Source organism: Cheilinus undulatus, linkage group 21, assembly GCF_018320785.1.
Source record: "Cheilinus undulatus linkage group 21, ASM1832078v1, whole genome shotgun sequence".
Lineage (NCBI taxonomy): Eukaryota > Metazoa > Chordata > Actinopteri > Labriformes > Labridae > Cheilinus > Cheilinus undulatus.
The window spans coordinates 34,838,143-34,865,436 of record NC_054885.1 but is presented as its reverse complement, the minus strand read 5'-3'; the positions used below and the strand labels follow the sequence as shown (position 1 = coordinate 34,865,436).

General features: G+C 41.5%; 1 protein-coding gene across 1 annotated transcript in view; it reads left to right on the top strand.

The window, feature by feature from the left end:
* The window catches only part of fam20ca (FAM20C golgi associated secretory pathway kinase a), a 75,490-nt gene that overhangs the window by 14,440 nt on the left and 33,756 nt on the right, over positions 1-27,294 (top strand). Inside the window, exon 3 of the mRNA XM_041817069.1 lies at positions 1,081-1,159. Within this exon, the coding sequence (XP_041673003.1) occupies positions 1,081-1,159 (79 nt within the window). The remainder of the gene's footprint in view (positions 1-1,080; positions 1,160-27,294) is intronic.

Below are 27,294 nucleotides of genomic sequence, written 5' to 3'. Positions count from 1 at the left end.
TAAGAAAAAGGTCCTAAAGATGAGTCACTGTACGTGTGGAGGCTAGCCAGAGATGAGTAAGACAAAATGAGACAGACTGAGGTAAGCAGAGATGATGTGAATTAAAGGATGACACATGAAAACAAGAAAGAAGAAAGAAACAGTGACAGTCAGTAAACACCAATAAAAAGCTCTGCACAGATCAGAAAGTGCAGCCTGCTCCTCAGCCAGCAAGCCAGTCTGTAAGTGGGTCCTCTACAGGGGGCTTATGTTGATATTAGGGTTAGGCAGAAGCGCCGTGTTGTGTAATATGCTCAAGTTAATGCGCTGTAATAAATGGGCAAATCCCCCCAAAGCCTGTCCATTATGACAGAAACACAAGGCATTTAGACAGGCCTGGCGGTCCCTTTGTTTGATTCAGCGGCAGGCAGGGAGCCCACAGTGAGTCTCTGTCAGCCCCTGGGAGACACCACCGACATGACGGATAGTCAGGGACATGCGCCCCAGGCTCCTCTCCCAGGGCAGGAGGTCAGATTGCGAGTGTGAGCGAGAGGAAGAGTGGTGCACAAGTGCACAACCAATCAGAGAAAACGTGTACGAGCCATAAAGGCTTATAGAGAAACATCTGCTCAGAATCAGGTCTGTTGTGCAACATGTGCACACATGGATGGAGCAAGACGGTTTGGGTCACTTCATATGAGGAGGAGAGGAATTGCAGTATAATAATAGACTGCTGAGTTGTGCTTTCAGTGGACTGTCTGTACTGTTCTTTAAAAAAAATGTGCGGTTGTGAACATGCATGCATGCTGCGGGAGCTACACCCTTTCATTTGGACAAATCAACATTTTTCATGTCCCATTCTCCATCAGGCGTTTTCAGCAGATGCTTTTCATGCCGCTCCTCACTCTCAGCCACACCCTCCTTCAACAAACTGGTCTGCAGATGTAATAGCTCTATTATGCATTCATGCAAAATTGCACTCTGCAAATTGGCAAATGATAAAACAGCTGTGCATACGTGCAAATGCATTTGTGTGTGTTTACGTCTGTGTTTGATGATGCTTCAGATAGTGATCTAACATCTTGATTGTTTTCCTTTCAGCCATGAAATCAGGAGGCACTCAGCTGAAGTTGATCATGACTTTCCAGAACTATGGACAAGCGCTGTTCAAGCCCATGAAGTAAGTGACACTGGGAGTGACTCTATGACATATATACATCCCAGCATACACCACACCTTCAGAGTATTTCTATTATCATTGCTCCAAAATCTTCTTTTAGAGGTCTCTGTGTCTTTAACTTGACTTAAATTTCTTCAAACTTGCATGACGTATATGGTGCTAACAAATGCTGTAGTCCCAGTTAGCTGTCCTTTAGCAGCCGTCTTTATTAAGATGTGAAAATGTGCAATTCAAAGGTGGGGCACTTTTCTGATGTATTTTATATCATGGGATAAAATGTTAAAACCTCTTGAGCTTGTGTTCACCACAGACCTTATTTCAGGCATTTAAGCGAAAACTCAAAAATCCCAAAAACTTTCATACAAGAGAACCAGAAGTGCAAAAATGCTAACTCACTTCCGTGTTTTAGGACTCATTCCTGCACCTACTTGTGCTCTGATGTCAAGAGTTGGATCCCAACTGATGAACAGTACCATTAAATTCCCCTTAGTTTCCTTCTGAAAAAAGATGTCTGAGGGTTTAGTTACTCCTTCAATATCCGACATCAACAATCTGTTGCATACATTTAAAAAGTGCTACAGAAGATCTCATCTGTATAAGAGCCAAGCTGCCGCTGCGTCATTCAGATACACAGCCATCCCTACTGTGTGATCTTTTTCTGTCTGCTTTTTAATTAACATCAACAGGCTTATGTGTTAATTAAAATGAGCACTGAGCCGTCTTGAAGGCGTCTTCGGGGATCCATATATGCTGGCAACAGCGCATCGCACATGAAAAAGAAATGCCCTCCCTTTCAGCTGTGCTGAGTTTTGCCCGATGAATTCCCACGCCGACACGGATAAACAGTGTCCAGGCCAACTGGGCTGTGATCAGAAGTAATTGCTCAGGAGCTGGGTTTGATTGCTGTGAAATGCAGAATGGTTTTCTACATGAAAGTGTCTGAGCTAGACTCGGAGAGAGGGGGGAAAGGAGGATGAGACAGACTGCCTGAAACGCCGGCGAACAATGCCTGTGATGCTCAAAGTGTGACATCTTGACAACCTGCGCAGGTATACTTATGAGAATTCAAAGTGTAAAGAGCCTGCTTCCATACAACCCGCATAAACAGTCATATCAGTCAGATAATATGGAGTTTAATCCTCTGGGTTCAACAGCAGCTTGAATGAACGTCTCTCAGAGAGGGTTGTTTTATGGAGAGGCTGTAAGTGACAGTAGTAACTGCTTCAGAGTTGAATAAGTCATAGTTCATGTCCAACTTTGATGTTTATTGTCAAGGTCAAACAGCGGCTATGGTTTTTGAATGTGTAGCTTTGAGCCTAAAGTTGTCCTGTGACGATATGTGAATAATACAGCATTTATTTCATAGGGATTAATTCCATATTTATTCCTGACAGTTGGCTTGTGAGGTGCTTTCACTGAGAAGCTATTGTCTGCCTTCCAACACCAATTTGCATGCATGAGCAGTATGTTTGAGTCACAGACTGCATAAAGCATTGGATAAAGTCTGAGTTTTGTCACTCATTTGGTTACCACAGGCATCTTCCACCACTACCGCCAAATGTCTCAAAGCTTTCTGTTAGTCTAAGCTGGACTAGGAAGTTATACGCATTGCTGCAATCAGCTGATTTACATTATTGTTTCCCAGCTCAACCAATCAGAGCTCATTCTCTCAACAAGGCGGTCCATTTAAACATAGCATCCTTCTAAGTGATCCCTGACTCATCAATGCCAATCACACCACACAGCTAGAGGCAAAGCTTCACCTCCAACATCCCAGCCTCCTTCTTTGAAGCCTTAAGCTTTTGATGCATCCTCATAGTCACTTTTATGCTTCTGCAGAGCAGCTTGCTGCAAAGTTAGATTTTATTTCATTCAACATGCATTGCCATAAACACACTTGGGCTTTTAGAGCTGATACATTTGACATGATTGATTAATGCATTCCTTTTTTAAAATTGCAATCAGTTTGATGCATTTTTTTTTCCATTCAGCACTCTTTAGTTTTAAGTTTAGTCTCCTTGCAGCTACGGAGATGTAAAATAAGTCCATACTCTTTAACACTAGAACCGCTCTGGATCTCTGCTTTACCTAAAACAGCCAATGGGTCAAATGTACCTGTCATTAAAGTGCCTTGATTTTCTAAATAGCACTGATTGAGGACTGTTAGTTAACCACTGACATTGAACTGCTTATTAACCAGAGATAGAAAACTAGATCACTGTTATCCATCACCTAGAAAATCATCTTTGGACTGGTTGCTAATCCTGAAACTTCCTCATCATTGTGTATTCTTCTTCATTAAAAGCACTGAGATTACCTTTTAACATGTATCAATGGTAAATGTCTTTTCTTGCCTGCTGTGTCCATGTTGAAGGTTGATCTATCGACTTCTGATTAGGCATTGCTGCAACAGAGAGATGTTATTTCCATTGCGGCATCTAGTTATTGCTGGTGTGAAATAAAACAGTGGGCAAATCAAGGCTTTCTTATGGGGAAAATTTGACCTGCATGGTGGTTCTAGATAAAAATGTCCATTAAAAAGGACTGTCAAGGACTGACAGTCGTTAAAACTGTATACACATCAAGTAAGATACAATTAAAGAACAGCCTCGGGTAATTTTATCCATTGGCAGCTATAGTGTTAATGTCCTTGTCTTGAATACAAATTAATTGCATTCAAGACAAGAACGTATCATATCGATACGATACGATATGATACGATACGATACACTTCATTGTCCCCTAAGGGAAATTTGTCTTGGACTCCAAGAGCTGCACAGATGAAGCTGCCAATTAATAACACAGAAGTAATAGACCAGAACAAAGATACAATCACATAACCCACACATATTGCACGTACCCATATTGCACAAGACTCCCATACAAATAGTTAAAAAAATAAGATAACACCATGATGTTACTGAACAATCAAAACATTATTCAAAGCAAAACAAAAGCATTTGGACGCCTGACCATTAAAACAACAGTGGGAATTTGTGCTAATTTAGAGCATTTATGAGTTCAGGCAAGGATGTTGGCTTATAACTTAAGGCTTGGCTCACAATTATTGTTCCAGTTCATCCCAAAGGTGCTGGATGGGGTTGAGGTCAGGACTCTGTGTGAGCCAGTCAAGATCTTCCATATCAAACCATGTCTTTATAGTTCTTGCTTTGTGCACTGTGGTACAGTCATTTTGGAATAGAAAAGGACCTTCCCCAAACTGTTGCCACAAAGTTGGAAGCATAGCATTGTCCAAAACATCTCGGTATGCTGAAGCATTAAGATTGGCCTTTGCTGGAGTCCAAACCTTAAAAAACAGCCCCATACCATTATCCCCCCTCAACCAAACTTCACAGTTTCACAGTGCAGTCAGACAGGTAATGTTCTGCATCCGCCAAATCCAGACTCACCCTGACTGCCAGACAGAGAAGTGTGGTTCATCACAACACTTTCACTGCTCCAGAGTCCACCACTCCATCTAACACTTGGCATTAGACTTGAAGCTTGCATGCAGCTGCTCGGCAATGGAAACCCATTCATGAAGCCCCCCACTGCACAGTTTTTGTGCTTACATCAGTGCAAAGGGAGGTTCAGAACTCAGCCGAGCATCGGCAACTTTTACGCACCATGCACCTTAGCAGCCTTTGACCTCGCTCTGTGATTTTACATGAGCTTCCACTTCTTGGCTGATTTGCTGTGATTCCTAAACACTTCAACTTTCTAAGAACATCACTTAAAGTTGACAGTGGAATATCCAGAAGGGATGAAATTTCATGAACTGTCTTTTTGCAAAGGTGGCATCAGTGCCAGTACCAAAGCCTTGAAGTCATTCAGCTCTTCAGAACGATCTGTTTGGTATCATGAATGAATTTGGTATCATGATTATTTTACACACCTGTAACAATACCTGAATTTAGTAATAAACAGGTTTGGCCAAATACCTTCATCCATATTTGTCCATATATAGTGTCTCTATATCTATAGCAATGCATGGTAGTGCTGGCATTGTTAATGCTTGCTGACCAATCTGACATCATTTACCAACATACAATTTTAAGTTTTTAATGTTAATTATGTTTTATTTTCTTTCATTTTAATGACTTAAAAATGATTCTGCTGGAAACATCCCTGATAGAAACTTGAATATCATCAGCATATGTATGAAGTCGATTTATAAGAATGTGTTATTTTACCAAGTGTTGACAGGTAAAATAAGACGTAGCCCTTTAGTAGTAAAGGTGGTGTCAGTGTATGTGTTTGTGTGGTAAAAGCTCCACTTTTACATGATGTGGTTTTCATTTTTTGACTTAAATGAGGAGTCACTTCCTTGATTTGGAACAATGCTGATTTCTCACAGTCGATTTAACCAAAGCAGCCTTCTCAGCAGCTGTCAGAAAGCGTTGTGACAGTAATTACATGTCAGTTCCTGAATTATATGCTACAGATTCCTGCAGCTCTTTATTTAGCCTGTCATATTGTATTCAAAGTCTCTGCTTTGACTGGTACAGTCATCCGTCTCCAGTGTTTACAGATATTATGCATAAGTCATCAGAGCAAACAGACAAAAATATCAGAGTTTTCTGTGAGAAGTAATGTAAAAAGATAACCTTTCTTTTACTTTTGTTTTTCTGTCACACCACTGATGTGTCCCACATTTATTCTGGGATCTGTGATGCATTCTGGGTACAGTAGTTCAGATTGTTGAGCTGTTTTTCTTCACCTGTCCCATTGTGCAGCATCAAGTGGAGCTTCAAAGAGGCTTTGATGTTACAGGCCTCCTTTGAGCTGAATGCAAATCTGTAAACTGGCATGGGCCAGGAGACTGCACAGGCTGACAGCTTGCCAGACACCTCCACTCGATGTTTTTCACCATGCAGCTCAGGGGGAAAAAAAAGTTTGAGGCTTCGTTTTATCTGTCTGGCTAACTTTATGATTGTGTTCGGTGATTTCATGGGGTTAGAAGAGGCTCGTTTGGTTTGTCACGCTGTCATTTGGTGTTAAGTGTTTCAGGTCACAGCAGCCTGTTTCCCACCACAAAACATCATCTCATTTGACTCTTGGATGTAGAGATTCTCTACACTGGTTTGCTTTCATATATTGAGGCTTAAGAATATTCAGATAGCACAGCTGATAAAAGTGCAGCTACAAGTTAAATAATTATTATTCTTCACCAAATTTAGGACCAAACTTAAATGATATAATCCAGGAAATTACAGGAAGTTAAGCTTGTGACCACCCTTGACATCCTGACAAGGTTTAAAGAAATCCTTAAAGCTGCTTTAGCTTGTGTTTCTAATGTTACCTATGCAATGTCTTTCTTTGCTTGTCTTAACAGAAGAGACAACAGAAAGCTGTCATTTTGATGACCACTTTGTCAATTATTAATGTGCACTTATTGCTGTCTTTATGTGGTTTTGCGGCTGGTCTGGGATCCCCCTACCCTTCCGCAAGTGTTGAAAACCCAGCAGAGCAGGCATCAACGACAACAGAATGACATTGATGAAGTCCGATGCAGAATAAAGGAGGAGCTGGGGTGGAGGAGGGTTGCAAAAAGCAGCTTGCAGAGGGAGCAGCAGGTTAGAGCAGTTTAAATAAGGCAGCATGAGTGAGATTAGCCAATAGCATGCCTAGAGTGAATTAGATAGCTGTCAGCTGATGAAGGCTTGCGTGAGGTCAACTGATCTCAATTATGTGGCCACACTTGACTTTGTGGCCAGTCTGAACTGATGCAATACGCTCAATTTTCTACCATGTAGAGAGCTTTTTTGGAGCTAAATAATCAAGTTGAGGATTTATAAAAAATGCTACCAGATAGCTGTATTGACTAGCATAGTCCACAACAGGACTTTGCATCTTCACTGGTGAAACAGGTTGATCCAATTTGATATCAGAGTGCATTTGCAATGCATCACATTGGGCTTTGTCCCAAATTTTCTACATTGCTACATCAATATCACATTTTCATCAATGAGGCAAATCAGTCAGAAAAAAATATGAACTCCCTTTTTCTTTATGCATTAAAGTATTCTAGAAATCAAACCATGCAAAGCAGATTGATTGTCCAGATTGCATGTCTGTCACCAGGCAGATTTCATCTTGCAAAATTTCACACTGAAACTCGACTACAGATCAGATAATGACTGGACAGGGTCCCAAAAAACCAACCCGTACGGTCCCACTTTTCGGCACCCTTCTGTAGGGGTACCAATCTTACCTAAAAAGGTGGAGCTACACACACAACAATGGGGGATGTACTGATGTCAAGTCAGCGCATGACTCAGCTGCTTGGCTCTGGGCTGCAAAAAACAGAAGTCTGCACTGTGAGGGGCGGGTGAAAACAGGAGAAAAATGGACTAATATCTGCTTAAATCGGGGATATTTGGACTCAACAGAGATCCAAACTGTTTCCTAGTCTTTGGATATTGATATCTGGCCACAAATCAAGTTTCCAGACGTTAATCTGGATCTGATTTTAAGAACACAGAGCAGAGCCTGAAGGCTAACATTAGCCTGGTCTATCCACGATGGATGTGAAACTAAATTCATGCTGAAGTTCTGTGAATACGAAGCCTTAGAACAGTTGATTCTCTGTACTGTAACTAGTTATTAATCTACTTCTTACTTTTGGTAACCTGTGAAAACATCGTTCTGTGGTTGTTGAACGTGCTCAAACTTCAGGCTGCAGACGATTTTAAAACGAGATCAGCGCACCCAGGATTTCTGACTTAATCTAGTTCGATTTAAACACCAGCTAAACTTCTACCTTGTTTTTAATATGGTGAATTCTCACAGTACAGCTCTAAACTTTTATATTTGACATATAAACTGTTATAGACCAGATATATTCATGTATTACGTACAGTTATGACGCAAAATGTTTCTGTACACATACTCCATCAGCTGAGGATCTGTACTGATAGCAGTCAGCATAATTAAGATGTAGTTATTTTTTTAAAGCACTTTCAGCTGAAATAAAGCTTTTTAACACTTATTCCCTACTGATTTCTGTCACTCATACTTTCTATAACTCTGCGGCTGGAACAGCAGACTCGTGCAGCATGGGACTTCACATTCATCGCCTTTACAGCCCGCCCACCAAGTGAGGGCATGGGTGTCAAACTATTTTGGGGTTTAGCGTACCAAACCATACCAAACTGTACTGAGTCAAACCGGACCCCCTGATGGAAACACGGCCTTAGTGGCTTTCAAGTAGTGGGTTGGGACCCAAAGTTGGATCACAAAGCAGTGTTAATTTTGTTGACAACAACGATGACTAAAACTGTTTGTTGAGGAAGAAGAAGAAGATGCAACTAAGACAAGACAAGTCAAAAACAGATCAATGATAACAAACTCTGACAGCAAGTTTAGTTGTCATCTTGGAGACTAAAACTAGACTTTAATGTTAGTGCTGGGCTTATAGGACATTAAAAATCAATGATATGTCTCCACTGTGCATAAAAGGTTTGCCAGTATTTTCAGGAATATATTTTAAATCAATTAAAGTCTTTATAGTGCTTTACTTTGCGTGTTTTATATTCATACTGATAAACTTAAACTGACTTAAACTGGACAGGTAATACACCTACCTTAGCTATACCTTTTCCTGTTTTAAAGGTTCAGAGAACTAATTTTAAACAGTATTTACAAGTGCCACAGGCTGCCTAAGAGCTGCATTAACCAAATGGTTGGTGTTTGTCCAATGCTTTCTATGAATGTAACACTTATGATGAAGAATGTGTTAAAAAAAAAATGATGCTGCTGTCGTTAAGTATCCCAGGAAGCTTTGCTCACTGAAGCAGCCACTTGCAGTACACAGTGAATTGAGATCTCAGATGGCTGTAAGACTTAAGAGAAAGGAGGGGGAAACTGATAAGAGAGAGCTGGTGCTGGAAGATGGATGAGGAGCAGAGATAAACCAGAGGGTAGAGAAGCATTTTTACTGCCAACCTGTCAAAGAACCGGCTCTTCCAGCTGGAGCCAGGTTACATGCCGAGCTCAGACCCTCCATGCCAGGCCTCCATGTCTGTCTGGCAGCAGTCCCTGGTGCCCGTCCTGCCATCCCCTGCCAAGATCCCGGTTTATGGTGTGTATACAGAATGTTCATGTCTTGCTAATTGGATTTGTCAGATGGATGGTCCGGGGATTGCGGAAGGAGGTGTAAGCCTCAGATATGCACAGAAAGAATTAATTTCTCCATCACTTTCCATCTGACAAGCATGTTTCTGTCTTCCTTCCTTTGATTCTGCTGATAGTCTCGCAGCTCCGGATGGTTTATGCATTGCAAGAATAGCAGAGCGGACTTTGATCGTCCCCGTTTGTTGTGTGCAGTTGTGCAGAAAGCTGTTGTATCATCACGCAGGGTGCATAACATGTGCAGACGTGCTAGGATATATATGTAGGGCACACATGCCTGTCCATTGGCACCATGGGGAATCAGGATGCATCCTCTTCTTCATGAACCCGCCCAGTTTTGACAAGCATTGGCCCTCAGCTAGTAAAGCCAGTGGGGTCAGCATTGAAGCGCCTGAGCTGCAAACCCCAAGAGGCTGCCTGTTTTCTGATCATCTTCAGGCTGTTATATAAACATCGCAGGGCCTCATTATATCTACAGCACCACAGTTTGGTTAGGACTGACAATCCCTATGGATCCTGTCTGCAGATGGGAATCCTATCAGGGATAAAAACATCTAATATCCTCTAGAGACAGCCTCTCCTTGCTCTGGTTATTGATCTGATCATGAAAGATTGATGATTTTGTTATTGATTCCCATGCATTTATGTAAAGTGCAGGAAGATACGACGCTGCTCATAAAGTGTCTCTGATAGCTTGTGGTCTCGATGGAGATTACCTGCTGACTGCAAATATTTCCTCTTTACAGGAACTGCCATTTAATCTTCTTCAACCGCAGAGATTTTCAATCCATATAGGCTGAGATCCCAATCCTGTAAAGTCGTGACTAGATAACAAGCATCTGTGGACCAAATGACAACAAAAGCTGCTGCACAGATTGAGTTGTCTCTCACGTCTTTCACACAAGCAGTCGAAGTCATGAACAGAAACATGAAAGCAGAGAGGTATCAGATTACAGGGAAAAAGATAGATCACACAAATCGTCAGCAGATCCCCCCTGATCCCAACAAGTCCCTTTGTAATGGAACTGAACGTCTTATTTCAGGGATAAATAAAGCATGATCACACACACATGCACATAAACACACTGCAAATTTACATAGGCATGCAATGCACAAACAGACTGAGCCCCCTCCTGAATTTCCCATCATGATTGAATACACACCTTCCATCACCGTGTACCTTTGGGGCTCTGAACTCTGCCGGTGTTTGGTTTTTGCTTTAAGTATCTTTGTTTCATATTTCAGGCAGGCCAGCCCACAGAATTGGCTTAGCCTCTGAAAAAACAAAAGAACAGGCCCCAGTTGTGATTTATCAATGATGTTAATGCATGTGTTGGACCAGCAGCATTGGTGTTAGCATCCTGGCTGACAGATATCTCAGCTTGGAGCTGAAAAGGGTGTTAAAATATTAGTGGGTCCTGATGTTGGAATGATTTATTCTGGCTACTTTCTAATCAATTTCACCACTTTTACCATCCATTATTTCCTTTTACCACCAACCTATTTTTACTGCCTTTTGCCCACCTTAACCACTATTTTTTATCACTTTTAATCAATTTATTGGTGCATTTTTGCAGATTTCTGCATGTATATTTTTTTTCTTTTTTTTGCCACTTTTATCCCCTTTTCACCCACTTTTCCACTGATTTACTGCTTGTTTGATTATTTTTACCACGTTTTGCCCTTTTATCCCATTTTGTGCCAGTGTTAATTTAGTTGACTAAAACTATGACTAAAAATCTTTGTCAACAGCCTTTTTCTATGACAAAAACCTAGACTAAGACTAACAAAAATAGATCTGTGATGACTAAAACTGACAAATCTAAGTTTAGTTTTTGTCAGCATGACAAAAACTGGATTAAAATGTAATGTAGTTTTTGTCGGACATTCAAAATCCATGATATTTCTCCACTGTGAGTAAATCTGTCTAAAACAATGCATCTATATCTATTCTGCCTCTCAGCTGTAGAAAGCAGGGACCCCAGGTTTGGCAGAGAGCAGAGAACACACTACCATGATTTGGTACCAGATTTAAGAAAGAAAATAAAGCTTGGACTAAAAGTAAAGACTAAAATGTGAGGACTTTTTATGGACCAAAACTAGACTAAAAAGTTTTTGAGATTTCATCGACTAAAACTCAACTCAAACTAAAAAGGATATAAATTACTAAAATGTGACTAAAACTAAAATGAATTTCATTTAAAGACTAAAATTAAAAATAGCTGCCAAAATTAACACTGTTGTGCCAATTTTTGCCCACTTTGTGCCATTTAATGCCCAGTTTGCCCCTTTTTGACCATTTTTGGCAATATTTTACTGCCTATTTGCCCTTTTTTGCTACCTTAAACCAAGTCTTTCTCATTTCAACACTTTTTGGAACTTTTTTGACACTTTTATCCCTTTTCACCCACTATGCCACTTATTTGCTGCTCTTTTGCCTGTTTTTGCTACTTTTTGCCCCTTTTTGCTGTTTTTTTTGTTTTGTTTTGTTTTGTTTTGTTTTGTTTTTTTGCCCATATTGCCACTTGTTTTTGCCATTTTTTTGACCATTTTTCCATTTGTGCCCAGTTCGCCCCCTTTAAGACCATTTTTGCCAATAATTTGCTACCTATTTGCTCTTTTTGCCATCTTTAACCTTTTTTTCCACATTTGCCCAATTTTTGCAATGTTTCTTCCACTATTTTGCCCATTTCACAACTTTTTGGAACTTTTTTGCCCCTTTATCCTCTTTACACCCACTGTGCCACTTATTTGCTGGTTTTTTGCCTGTTTTGCCTCTTGTTTCTGCCATTTGTTATTCCAATTTCAACCAATTTTTTGCCCAATTTTGCCAACAAACCCATATGCCCCTCTACCCAATTTTGGCAATATCTTGCTGGTTTTTGCCCATTTTTACAATTTTCTGCAAGTTCTTTTTGCCCATTCTTGCCACTTTTGCCTTTTTTGGCTCTTTTCACTAATTTTTGCCACTTTTCAATGGTTTTTGCAATATATTTTCCACTTTTTTGCCCACTATGCCACTGTTTTGCAATTTTTACCATTTTTTTTGCAATTTTTTGCCACTTTTCCCCTTTTTTGTCTCTTCACGAATGCTCTATTCTTTAGAAAGGTTGTTCCTCTTTGTTTACTGGCATCCTGATGTTTGTGCACATCATGACTTAGCTATGAAGTTTGACCATACTTTTTTCTTACCATAGCTGATCAATGCATCATGATTCTGCTGACCTCCATTGCCCCCCCCCCCCCCCGCGCCTTTAGGTGGCCTTGATCACATGATTCTTTTCTCACAAAATTAATGTAAATGTAAAAACAAATAAAACCAATAAAAGGGTCAGACTGTGTAACAGATTTTCTGCACAACTGGGTCATTCTTGTAAAATGTTTGAAAAAAGCTTTGATGCACTCAATCTGTACATTTTGATGCTGGATATAATAAAACAGGCTCATGTTAAAAGCAATCCTTCTCTGTAATGTTAAGAAAGTGTCACTGACATCACGTCAACTTTTATTTCTTCATCGTCTTCAACCGTTTCCTCAAAGCGCTCCCATGGGGGCCATAAGAGCGCTGCTGGATCTAATAAGTCGAACACTTTTGAGAGGTGCCGTCTGAGCTCATCTCTGGGTGTGAGCGCAGATGAAGCACGTTACTATAGCCAGCTGTTCACACAGCTGCTGCTCACGCACCCACACAAGCTGTAAAGAAAAGGAAGTTGTCGGGGTTGCAGAGTTCATGCACCCGTCATCACGCGGGTCCTGTGCTTTAAAAATGAAGCCGCAGCTGCAGCCTCTCACTCAGCAGGGTGTTTTACACAGACGATAATGTATTCTAATTTGCTGCAAAAACAAAACAAAAGGAGCCATTAAATCATCATTAAACACTTCCCTAATGATTTTCACCTTGATCATTCACAAGCATTGAAGCGTGTTATTGAGAAAGTCATGAAACATCCCCCTCACATCCTCATCCTGGAGTCCAAAATGAGCCTTTCTGCTGATCCTGACCTAAATCTTAATATTATAAAAGCCTCAGCTGTCCCATCTATTCCTCCACTTGCTGACTGGTTATGTAAACTCTGGCTGCACGGTGCTGAGCCTGCAGAGCGGTGCTTGGCAGCGAGAAACTCCTCAGGTTTTTCAGCAGCCCCCGCTGTGCCGTCCTGGCATCGGAGCGGCCTCACAGTCGTCCCTTTGAGTCCGCTCATGTCACAGGAACAGCAGACCAATCAGCTGGCAGCGGACGGAGCGGATCATGATGCCAAGCAATTTGTCAGACCTGGCTGTTGGAATCAATGGCAATCAGCAGAGAGCAGGTGTGGTTTGTTCATGAGTGGGCAGAGAGAGAGGAGGCTGGAAATATGAAGGGAAGTTTGTGGGCGGGTGTACATCCAGGATTTATGTTCGATTAAACGTCTGGTTTTGGTATTTTTGGTAAATTTGAAGCAGGATGAAAAAAAGTAAATTGGAATAGAGCCAGATGTTTGAGGATGATCACACTGTGTTTGTTCGATGAGAAACAGTGACAGGAAGCCTGACAGTGCTGTAGAAGAATAAAAAACAGATGGTTTGAGTAAAGTGATGTCTATATTTGGGTGTTTCATTCGTCTTTTTGTAAATGTTGTAAAACTAGTTGTTAGTTTACAAAGGTATAATTTGAATGCAATTACAGCATACTTTCAAAAAGGGAATAAAACCAACGTATTGAAGTTTAAACATCATAATTTCTGACTGCAGAGTAGTCTTTAAAATTAAAAACTACATACTTCAAACCAGAGAGCTGTGTGTTAACTTTGGGTTTGCATCGGAAACACCAGTTGAGGTTCAAAACCTTTGGTTGAAACTGTAGATGGGCTTTTATCGTAACTACATCCAGAGCTGCTCAACTATGGCAAAATTATCACCTGTTTCATTTAGAACAGTGCTTTTCAATCTTTTTGCCGAAGCCACACCTACAGTAAGATCAAGCCAGAATTTCAAGGCCCACCATAACCACAACAGAATTGAGATAAGCTGATCTCACTCAAACCCTCATCACCTGACGGCAAGCTGTAAGCGAGCTATTGGCTAATTGTACTTCATAGTAAAAAACTGAGAACAAAGCATTAGCTCAGGCAGGCCATGAAGTCAAGTGCTGCCATATAATTGAGATCAGTTGACCTCACTGATCAGCTGATGGCCAGCTGATTCACTCTAGACATGCTATTGGCTAAGCTCACTCATGCTGCCATATTTAAACTGCTCTAGCCCGGCTGGACTTTCTTGCAAGCTGTTTTTTGCAACCCTCCTCCACCCCAGCTCCTCCTTTATAATGAATCTGACTTAACCAGTGTCATCCTGTTGTCACTGATGCCTGCTCTGCTTTGTTTTTGTGTGTTTTTGTTTGTTTTTTGCTGCTCTCTCTGCAAGCTGCAACCCTCCTCCACCCCAGCTCCTCCTTTATTATGCATCTGACTTAATCAATGTCATGCTGTCGTCATCTGTAACTGCTCTGCTCTGGGTCCTTTTTGCCGCTTCTTTCCCTGCCTCAGGCTTTCCTTGTAGGCACAGGAGAGGTGGGAATGTGTGCTGTTCCTGTTTGATGCTGGGGGGGGGGGCACAGCCACATCAATATATGTCAATATAGATAATGACAATAAGTGCAAAATAATAACAGCTGATAAAGACAAATATTTTTATCTTTGAATCATCTGTGTTCCTGTGGCACTGACTAAACTGGTATTTTGGCATCGATTGCAGGTAAAAGAAATATTGCAGTTTCTGCAGGTTGAAAATTGCAGTGGGACATGTTGCATTTTAATCTTAATTTGGATTAACTTCCCAGCAACAGTGTGCACAGTACAGGAGCAATGAAACATAGAAATATGGTAGAAGATTAGTACAAAAATTATTCCGGCTGCCAGTCATTATCTGCTGCTTTACTCTCCCATCTTCATCATTTCATCGTCTCCGTCTTTCACAGACACGTGAAAGTGCCCTGATGTTGTAACATCTGTTTCTTATGTAGTTTTATCCTTGCAGCATGTGGCAGCTGCAGACTCTACTGGCTCCTTCTGCAGGTCTGCATGATTAATTTGATCTCAAGGCTTCTCTAATGTGGCTGAAGATTGTTCATTTCACACCACCTCCCTCCTCTTTCAACCTGCGCTGACCTCGCTCCTTCTTTATGCAAGCTCTCCATCCAGTTTCCAGCTATCATCATGTGACTGTCTGTCTTTTAAGTGACTCTGATTTACCCATATTTTAATTTTCCTTTCCAGGTAAACAAAGCCATTTAATGAAACTCTCGATCCCTCGCCCTTTCGCTGTATTGTTGCCTAGCAAACGATGTGGGATGTTTGTTTGAGCCAGAAGTGTTAATAGCTGAGTAACCATGCGTGCGCTCTTACGTTGTGTGTTTTAGTGTGTCCGGTGTAGTCACTGTGTGGGCGCTGTGATGCGTTGACCCCTTGTAGGCTGTGAGATGAGCCGGTTAATTAGTGCAATGCTTTAACAGCCGTGTAACCAGCTGCAGTCAGTGGTTTGTCACATCTGCGTCGTCATCGGCACACTGAGGGTTTAAGTTAGCTTCCTGGAGTCTTAAAGGCATCTGCGGCAGAATTTATCTTAACGTGAAGTTTTAATTGAAGTGCCAATCATGCTGTGTTCTGCTTATTATCTCACTACGCCATCATTAAAATGTGTGTTGGGTTTTCTATGATCAGTCACTCTACATCCCTCACATCTGTCAGAACTGCCACAGACTCAGCTCCGTTTTCAGGATCCTCTCTGAAGAAGTCTCCATGTTTCTCTGAGCGTCTCACTCTTCTGTGTCTCCACTTTCGATTGATTTTTGACTAGTGAAAAACAGAGGACCGTCTTATTTTAGACTCCCTCCCTCCCCACTCTCACATAAAGACATCTCTCATGAATGTTTTACTGGGTCAGCTCCTCTCTCTCCATCACCACCACTCCCTTCCATCCTTCTATTCGTCTCCACCTCCCGTTCATGCTCCTTTTTGGACTTGTTTGTTTGACTTGCTGAGGCGGCACTAATCCTCGGCTTGTCCCTCTCCTTGTCCTTCAGAGCCTCCCGCTCCTTATTTTTAGATCCCCTCCGTTCTCTCTCTCCCTCTCTGTCTAACAAGTGTTTATGCTCTCACAGAGTAATGTGGCGGAGCCATGAGTGCCCTAATCTTAATGTGATTATAGGCCAACTCAGTCGCTGGAGATGATACTATGACTGATGTTTGTGTGTTTTTGTCAGTGCTGAATCAGCTCAGGGAGAACAACCAAATGACAAACCTGCTTAACTGAAAATCCTGTTTTTCATAAGCCTAGACCTGATATAGATAGACACAGATAGATGTTGCCTTTGGAGCCACTTTTTAGAACATTTTTGTCAGTAACAGGAGTCTGGAGGGTCATGACCAAGAAAGAACAAGGCTTTGTAAATATTAGGAATGAATAATAACATAATAATAGACATAATAATCAACATTTTAAAAAGTTGTCATTGTTGTCAAGCCGGTTAAACTAATTATTTACAGTTTTTATCAGATAAGGCCATCAATCCTGGTCAAACTTGCTATCTAAACTGTAGCACACCCGCCTACTACTAGTAGCCACTGTAGTTGTTCTTAATGACTGCTGCCTTGCTGCTACAATGCTCTTTGCTCTTAAACAACTGCAGTCAGCAATGATAGTATCTGATAGAAACAGTGCTGTTTAGCATTACTTTGACCTAAAAAAATGCGAATAAAGTTGTCAATAGGCTTTGCCAGCTTAGAAAAAAGTTCAAAAACATGCAGTGCTAAATGCTAACATTAGCCACATTCTGCAAACCAACTTTGCACTCTTGTGATGTGATACTGTTTACTATTTCAAAACGTGTTAACGCCCATGATAAATCTGGAAAGCTTAACTTAAAAAAAATAACAACGCAATTTAATCATATGACTAAGTTTGACCACAACTTCTTTCCGTAGTCATCTTGCATGGATGTTTACGTTCCAGGGCTGAAAAGGTTAAAGGCGGGTCAAACGCAGCCAGCAGTGATGAGTAAGGAGACAGAACCAGGTCTGCTTCACGGCAAATTTAGATTTGAAAAGCTGCCTAATGGAAGTCTGGATGAAACACAAGTTGTGTGTTGATACTGCGACGATGAACTGTCCTTAAGCCGAAGTACAACGAGTCCATAGTAACAACTCCGGGCAAAATGCCTCGTTGCTAATGTTAGCAAAGGTGCTAACAACAACACAGGATCAAGCCATGATAGCTAATGTTGCTAATGTTAGCAAAGACGCTAACAACAACACAGGATCAAGCCATAACGCCAAGCTACACCGGCGCAGTCCAACAGACCCAGATTTGTCCCCAAAACGACGACATCTAAGCTGATTAAAGGCCGAACAGACTCCACGGAGGTCCGTTCTGCGGATTCAAAGCGAAAGTTTTATGACCGTGTGGACTCCTCTCTGTGTACTGGTGTCACACAAAACACTGCTCGGCATGTATTTTTCACATTGACCCTCATGTGACACCGATCTGCATTTTGCGCTTGTTTTTCCAAGTTTTCAATACTTCGCATGTCCTTCACCAACATGGCATACTCCCCTTCCTCGTCTCTTATGGCATTTAATGGCTGTACATACCATAGTCTCTTAATTTTATTGCTTTGTAAAACCAGCAGGCAGAGCAGCTTCTCTTCCTCGTCGTCAGTGTCGAACACCATGACAGAAAAATGTAAACAACATGCAAGGATTGTGGGAAATGTAGGATTTCACGGAAATTTCACAGGAAACTAGCAGCAGTGCGCTCGAATATGGAAGCTCTGATGACTGCGGACATTCTGCGCGGAGTCTGCTCTGCTCACAGTACGCTCGAGTATGTTCAGGCCTTGATGCGATCGCTAATGGGTCCCCAGAGACCGCAGACCATCGACATTGTTGACGACAAGGGGCTTCAAGACATTACCCGGGTCGCCTCGGTTGACCTGTACCACAGAACACCTACAAGAACTACTGTCACAAGAAGCCGTGAACTGTATGACAGCTAAAAAAGCAACTAAAGTGGAGCAGCTGGCCTAAGCCACATTTATTACACTGATGAGAGACCACTGGACATCAGTCAGCAACTTCAGCTACCTCGGGGTAACAGCACACCTGATCATTCACTTTACAGCACGAGTTATTTTGTACCTGATGTGTTTCTCTTCCGGGCTGGTTTGCAGTTTATAAATATTATTGCTCATTGAATTAAGACTCTCTGATTTACAAACCACAAACAAGTTTAAAAACTCTAGTTTGTTTAATATTTCTTCATTTAAACACCACACTTGTACTAATTTATCTCAAACAAAAATGCAAGTAAATAGTAGTATTTTAAATGTTAATTTATAGATAATCATAATAATAATAATACATTTTGTAGTGAAACGCACTTTCCAAGGATGGTATATAAAGTTAAAATAATGAAAATAAACACTTGATAATAAAAACGTTTAAAAATCTAAACATTACTAAAACTAAAGAAATGCTGTGATTAATCATGTATCATTTTACAGCATATACCTTTAATCAACATAGAGCTGATAAAGCATAAATATGTGCTCCAAAAATATGAATTTTAGCATGTTTTTGTGTAATTCAGTTGTTCCCAAATGGTATAGCATTGTGAATTTGAGCAACCATGTGTTGTTACTACAACTGCATCAACTAAAGACACTGTAAGAAAATTTAATTTTTCTTGAATTGGAAGATGTTGTGCCGTTAGATTTTTGGCTTGACATTTGGTGTGCCTTGTGCAAAAATATTTGAATATCAAATCAAAATATACCCACTTACACAACAAACCCTTTCCCCGTAACTCTTGCAAACTCATGCCGAAGCAGGTCGGCAGAAGAGTGAAAACATCTTTCACATCATGAAAAGCTTCTAGGGTTGTTTTTATTCTTAATTCATGCAGAAACACGGTCCAGTTCTAGTAAAACTGATGCTGTGCTAAAGCTACATTCTAGCTACTTACCATTGCAAACAGCTTTGCACGCAACTAAACCCCACCCATAGCTACTGCCTTGTTCTCAAATGGGACCAAACACTGTTGGGTATACCACAAACGTTGTGGATTGGAGCTTTTCAAGATGGATTTGTCTCATGACAGACCTGGAGTCTCGCAAACCAATCTGCTTTGAGATGTTAGGGATCCTGGCCACAGACGATATGTAATATTTACAGTAGAGTTAGACTGATCTAGTGACAGTATGATAACCTTTTCAGAAATTTAACCACTATTATCACATCTAAAACATCCGCATAGATAAATGGAGAACAAAGCAGCTAAAAAAAAGTGTGTGCCTGCAGCTGTGGTCTGACAGGATTTGTATTTGATATTTAAAAAAAAATCTTTATAGTTTTATCTATATTGAATGTCTTTTTCATGACATTTGACCCATGCGTCCTTCTCTCTGATTCTCCACATCCAAGTGAGTCTTTTTTATAATCCTGCACACTTGTTGTGGTAACTGGCATTGTTCTGTCGCTGCTTTGCGTGGTTATGTTCCTCAGTCAGACTAACATATCATTACAGTCTAAAATACTGTATGGGGGAATTCCTAAGCTTCCCATGAGGAATGTCGCTGCCGCACTCGCCTGGAATGCTGAAAGCTCATTTCCCTCCGGGAGGTGAATTCTAGACATTTCAAGTGCACATTTGTCTTTATGAGGTAGTGAAAGCACGCCAAAGCTGCAGTTTGGGAAGGTTTGTGAACTTTCAGCAGTGGAGAACATGCTGAAATTACACAAAACATCCCAGAATGGTTATCTTTAATGAGCACTTAGAGACTCTGCAGTTAATTAAGAGGAATTTTCACAGGCTAACTGTCGGCTAAGTATTTCAGTGAGTACGCTACCTGCGATTAACACCTTGAATTTTTGCAATTTATCCCGACGTATTAGACAACAACTCGCTGTGTGACATAAAATCCCACTAATGGCCCTGGTGTTTTCCATTTTTAGTTTCTCTTAGAAGCTATAATGAGGAGAATTGTCTGCTGGGTAAAATGTAGGAAATGACAGAGCACACATGCCTCATTGTTACTGTGTCACTGAAGGAACTGTTACCTTTGACAATAGGACCACACGCACCGCAGCAGCACTTACAGCTGAGCCCAGTCATTAGATAAAGACCTTTCCCAGGTAGATCCATCACAGTCCACCTGAGCTGCATGAATGAAGCAACAGTTCTTCAACGGGAAGAAAGGGAAGGAACAGTGCAGCTCTGTAACTTTGTCCTTTGTGATCCTTTGAGCACGGGTTAATACAGCCATTGTGGCCCAGTCCTGTGCTCGCCTAAGCCTGTCCCATGCAAGGTGGCAATTAGGGTGTGGGTGACTCCCACTATCCCCCTGATGGAGTCCAGTGGAAGGGGAGGAGAATGCAATCATTGTCCGCCAATTAAAGAGGAGGGTTCCCCCTGGCTTTGCCCATTGTCGGGGCAGGATGTGGGAGGGGCTGCAGCGGTCAGGTATGGTATCACCGGTCCGGGGAAGAAGGAACATAATCCAGGGGCTTTCCTGGGTCACTCCCACCCACCTTTTCGCAGCTACGGTTGGTGGTGATGCAAACAGAAGAACCTCTGTCCTGGAGGTGCAGGGAGACTTTGGCTGTCTCTGCTGCTGCTATAAAGCTGTATGTTGAGATATAAAAAGATGTGAGAGAGCTGTTTGCATGTTGCATCCTTGTGACACAATTATGCAACATGGGACGCAATAGAGTTTAATTTGCAGCTCCTGAATGTGTGAAATTTAGTTCTTACTTTGATCTGACATTTAAAAAAAAGCTTTCACAAGAGCTTGTTTATAGTCCTCTCTTATAAGACCTGAGCTTTTGTTGGAGATGCATTTTTAGTTTCTACCACTTATTTGGGGCCAGTAGGACCTGATAACTTCAGCCTTGTCTTTGAACAGGAATTATTTTTGACTACAAATGATGTCCACTGGTCTCCTGTAGGCCCTGTTCCTGCAGAAAATACACCTCTGAAGAGGTTTTAGGGCATATGCTTTGGTGTTATGTCAGCCAGTTTGTGCCATGAAAATACCTGAAAATTTTCATTTAAATTTCCCACTGAAATTTCCATCTTCAGAGTGAGTCATGCAACTCAAAATTCATGGGTGAATCAGAGGAAAATCGCACAGTGTACACCCGGCTTTAGCTGTGGCCATCTGATTCATTCTAGGCACACTATTGGCTAGTCGCACTCTAGTCGCTATCATATTTAAACGCTCTAGACTGGCTGCTCTTTGCTGCTCCCTCTGCAAGCTGCTTTTTGCAGCCCTCCTCCACCCCAGCTCCTCCTTTATTATGAATCTGACTTGATTAGTGTCATTCTGTTGTCATTGATGCTGACGCTGCTCTGGATTTTCCACTGCCTCAGGCTTTCCTTGTAGGCACAGCAAGACCAAGAAGATGTGTTGTTCCTGCTTGATTCTTTTCACATAGGCTCAGAGAAGGGCAGGGAATCCCAGAACAGCCACACAGGCAAATAATGGCAAATTAATAACTGCTAATAAAGAAAATAATTAGAACTGCAAATTGGGTGTGTCTTGACAAAGTGGTCCTGAATGAAATGGGTTTATTTACGTTGGGTGTTTGGGGTGTGAAGACCTACAGAGTTTTTGCTCTCTAATCTATGACAGTTCATCCATAAGTTCATGGCAATCCAGTTAATAGTTCCCAGCTTTTTCCATCTGCACCAAAGTGGTTCACCAAGCAACCTTCAGCCAGACATTACCATCCCCAGAGTCACGTTGGTAGTGTGGCTAAGGCAGTTTAACACCCTGTCATTATGCTATTCAGTGGAAAAGCCATGCAGAAACACTCTCAGGCTTAAGCAGGGTCATGGAGGTCTTGATTTCAGTTGGCTTTTGCTGGTGGTGTTGTTACTGGATTACACAATATTGCAAGATACTGTCCCCTTCTTTTGTGGTATTTACACAGGAGAGACCAACGCACCAGCAACCCACCATCATTACAAGATGATGCATTTAGAAGCAACATTATAGGTCAGATTACAGAGAGAAGCCATCACTGGATGATGAATGAGCGATATTAGAGAAGAAGGCATTGGACATTTTCTTCTTTCACTTATAAATCTATCTTTAGTTCCACATCCAAGAATACTGTAATTTGCCATAAGTGTATTCTTAGTTCTTGTGTAAAAGCATCCGAAGTCTCCAGCTCATTCATTTCACACACAAATAACTCTCCTCATCCTCAAGTGTTCAGAACTCGCTGCCACTTAGCTCTTACAAAAGGATAAATGCAATCTTTGGAACTGTTTTTCCAGCGGTTTCACCACTTCCTCCTTCGCCACCGTCACCCACTCATGACCACAATGACATCTCCCCGCCACCACTTAGCCTCTGATAGATGGTTTCTATTTAGGAAACAGCATCTGACCACAAACCACGGAGCACAACAAGACTGTTGACAGGTCCAAATAGAAAAGTTCAGCTGTGGGAGAAAACGGAGCACAAACAGACATGCCTCGAATTTGGAACCTCGCTTGCAAAAAAACGGCTTTGTGGAAAGACTCTCATGATTGCTTTCTTTGGGTGAAGTCGTGAGTTTTTTGTAAGTTAGGTTTCAAACAATTGTGTGCAATCCATTTTGGCAGCGAGGGAAAGCGGCGGTGCTGAAAATAACCGACAGCCAGCTAAAAATTGAGTCTTTGGCGCTTTGAGCTGAAAGGTTTGATGGATGAACTGCAGGAGCTTGTAACTTTTAGCGCTGAACAGAGCAGGTTGTTGCGACTACCCCAAAGCTTCCCAGGTAATTAATAAACACATTCATTAGCAGGCGGCGGCGTTAAATCAAATGCTGCTCGGTCATCAGTCATGCACTGCTGGAATATGGCATTTTAACAAGCCTCACATTGGGATAATGAGGGAACAAGTCTTTCAAGCATTATTGGCATCTTCAGAGACAGTCAGAAATAAACACTGCCAGTTCTTGAGCAGAGCTGTTTCTGCTGCTGACAGTCTTTATCGCCTCTTGTGGAGCGTTCACATTCGGTCTAAGTAAACACAGACGGCAGGAGTGACTGGCCAGCAGCCAAAGTGTCCTTCAGGAAAAGAAATCAAGCAGCAAGAGGGAGAGAAAAGAGGGGAGAAAGTGATGGGGATTGTGGGTATGTGGCTGAATGCTTTATGGGCAGGGCACTTGAAGGTGGCAGGGTCATTAAAAGTGGACACTGCCTCAGGAAGAAGGTAGAGAAAGGAAAGAGATGGGCACAAGTCACTTACTGCAAGTCCAAAGGGTTGTCCCCTTTCTGAGGGGAAAAAGTCACCTCTGCTTCTAGTAACTCTGTTTCAGGGGGCATGGGGCACTCAGAACCAAGGTGTAGGGGTAAAAGATAGAAATGGGACTGAGCTGAAGGCAACTCCAAAGTCTTTTAGGGCAGCTGGGAGTCTAAATCAAGTCTCTGATGGTTTAAATTTAATAAAAACTACACATTAAATACACACTTCTTCAGTATCATTGGAGCGACTCCGTAAATCAGTGATACTCAACATGTGACTCTTTAGTCACATGTGGCTCTTTTGTGATGATTTGTGGCTCTTCTATGACTTCATTTGAAATATTTTTTTGCAAAGAAAACCTTAGAAAGGGGAAAATTTGACCTTGGAAACCATCCATTGGAAGCTGCACTCTTGTGCAGCTGTAGCTTTAATTGTCAACTTTCATTTTTCGTGTCTGTATATTTCTAATGCCATTATTTTCACACACACACACACCCTTTTCCTTTTTTGTTGCCACTTTTAATCCATTTTTCTGCTTTTGAAGCCCATTGTGCCACTTCTTTTTGACACCTTTGTTCTATTTTGGCCCTTTCTTAACATTTTTTGCCTCTTTAATCCTACTTTTTGCTATATGCAATTTTTCCCCTTTTTTGCCCTTTTTTGCCACTTCTTGCCCATTCAAGCTGCCTTTTGCCATTAAATACCGCTTGTTTTCCAATTTTTTCCACTCTTGCTGCTTTTTGCCCACTTTAGTCACTTTTCACTCATTTTTTGCAACATTTTTATAGCTTTTTTTTTTTTTTTTTACCATTTTTGCCACCTATAACTCATTTTTCTCCCCATTTTTGCCATTTTTACCCAGTTTTTGCAGTTTGATGTCTGGTTTGCCCCTTTTCACCCATGCTTGCCACTTCTTTTATGCTTTTTGAACATTTCTCCCACTTTAACTCATTTTTATTGCCACTTTAACCCATTTTTGCCACTTTTCACTTCTTACATCATGGCTCTTTCAAAGATATTTTTCAACAGTTTGGCTCTTTGGTTGAGCAGGGTTGAGAAATAAAATTTACAAGGGTAGTCATACACCTAGCCACGATCAGCTGACAGCCAGCTGATCCCAATGATCACCCCCCAACTCCCACAGCCAATCACAGCTCTTTCTCTCAATGCAGCTTTCCATTTGAATATGACATACTTCTCACTAATCTCTGCTTGCATTAAGACTGATGCGCCACACTGCTGCTGCTGCTGGCAAAGCTTAACCTCCTCCTTTATAGCATAAAGCTTGTTGCACCCTCATATTCAGATCCATGCTACTCTGGGTTAATTGTAATAGCTTTTGAACTAATTCTTTTGTATTCAGTATGCATTGCATTAATGTATTTGTCTATATGGAGGTTTCTAGAAATGCGCTCCCTGAAAAGTCAAAGCATGCTGCTCGACTAACCCAGGGAGCATGTTTTGAGCAGAGCCTTCTCCACAAAGTAAAATTGTATATTTATTTTGCAATAAAATGGTCAAATGTAGGATGAGAGTTTTCCTGGCTAAAATGGCATAAAATTCAGGTGTTGCAACCCCTTTGTCCTTTAAAACAAGCCTGAGATGGCATGCTAAATGAGTATGAGAGCACAAAAACATGTGTCTATAAGTCTCTCTGTCTTCACTCCTGTAGCTTTAAGTTTCTTTTCTCTCCTGCTAAAGGTGCTGCTTCATCAAACACGTTTCCTGGTGTTGTCATTCACAATAAAATCACTTGCGCAGAATAACAACCACAGGCATTAATTATGAAGAACTTGACAGAAATTGCATGTTATTCATTCATTCAGCTTAGCTGTAGCAGAGTTAAATGGCACAGTCTGCTTTTTCGAATCCTCATGGGCAAAACACAAGTGAGTCATCAGTTTAAATACACCTTTAATAATAATAATGATAATAATAAAAGGTTGGATTTATATGGCGTCTTTCATGGGGCCCACAAAAGTCATGAAGACAACTCACGAAGACAAAGTTGAGCATTTGGAGGGGGCAGACTTAGGAGAGATTGTAGACTATGGTGAACAGGTGGTGCTTCAGGAGTTTTTTCAGCATGTCTGAAAAAGGAGCATTTCAGGCTTTTGTCTTCATTGGTATAGAATAGTGAGAAGGCCACTGTCTGAAGACCAGAGGCTCTGAATCATTGTGTTTGGGTGAAGGAGGTCGATGAGGTACTGAGGGGCATGAAGGGATTTGTAAGTAAGAAGGAGGATTTTGTACTTGATGCGGAACTTAGCTGGGAGCCAGTGGAGGTGGGCCTAGTGCGGGTGAGAACCCTTGTAGCAGAGTTTCTTAACCTACTGGAGCCTGTCCCTAACAGGACTCCATTACAGTAATATAGATTGGTGGGGATGTACACATGGGTTAGAGTTTCGACAACAGAATCTGACAGTGCTGGCCTGAGTCTGGAGATGTTCTTGAGCTGGATAAAGGCAGTTTTGGTCACAGATTAGATGTGGGATTGGAGCGCCCAGGTTGCGGACCTCGGAGGATGGGCGAATGGGACTACCATCCACACTGAGCACAAGATCTCCAACCTTCCAAAACAGTTGTTCAAGCCATTATTAAAGAAATCACTGCAGTGCTGGGCTAAAGACAAACCAAGTCGACCCATTGCAGCTCATAACATGTTGAAACCAGGCGCTGACTGACAGAGATGCTTTGCAAAGTGGGTACACTCACTGCATGTTTCTGTTATAACAAACATGGAGAGGCACACATTTTCCCTCTCTACTGTGCTGCATGGTAATTACAAGAGTGGGTGGCCTTTAGTTGGTTACCTGGCTGTTTGTAATGCTAAGGCAAAACATGCTGGTGACTGGACTCAGACTGAGCTGTTGTCTGTCACATATCACTCTGCTACACTATCGGTGACATCAGCACTGCCTAATGTGTGCACAAAAACACAATACATGAATTTTAAACTTTTACCAGTGACAGCACTGATACCGGTTTAATGCCTGCCACTATCTTCTACTGATAAAATTGCCACTATAGCTGCATCCATGCCAGTCTCTACACCAATTGCCATTGTAAACCCAGCCTGTAGCTGCCAACACATTTTCATCAGATGACACTGATTGGTCTGGTAATTCTCCGACTGGGAACAAGCAGATCAACTCGATGCTTTCAAAGCTGGATCAGCCTGAGGACAGACATGGAGTCTGGTGGATGCATCTTGCAAAGCTTCAAAAGCCACGTTTTTATTACAATTAGAAACACGCAAAATCTAAACAGCGCAAAAAAAAAAATGGTTACGGAAACACCTGAATTTTCAAAAAACATCTCAAATATTGCTTAAAAGTTTTTTACGCTCTCATGAGGAGGTTTTTCAGACATTTTGATATAGAAATATAGAGTGCAGGCGCACCGTAGTTGAGTGGTTAAGGTTCGTGCCATGTATGCAGGCGACCCAGGTTTGAATCCTGCCTGTGGCACTATTTCCTGCATGTCTCTCCCCGCTCTCTTCCCTGTTTCCAACTCTATCCACTGTCCTATCAAAAAAAGGCCAAAAATAAATCTTTAAGAAAAAAAAAAAAAAAGAAAGAAATATAAAGTGCAAAAGTCACAGGAAGTAACACACTGTGTCCAGTGACCAGTTCACACCGAGACGAAAAGGCGCGGTACGTGTGGACAGAAGAGGAGACGAGACTTTTCTTAACACCATACTTATACCCTTATATGTGCCGTTTGCCAT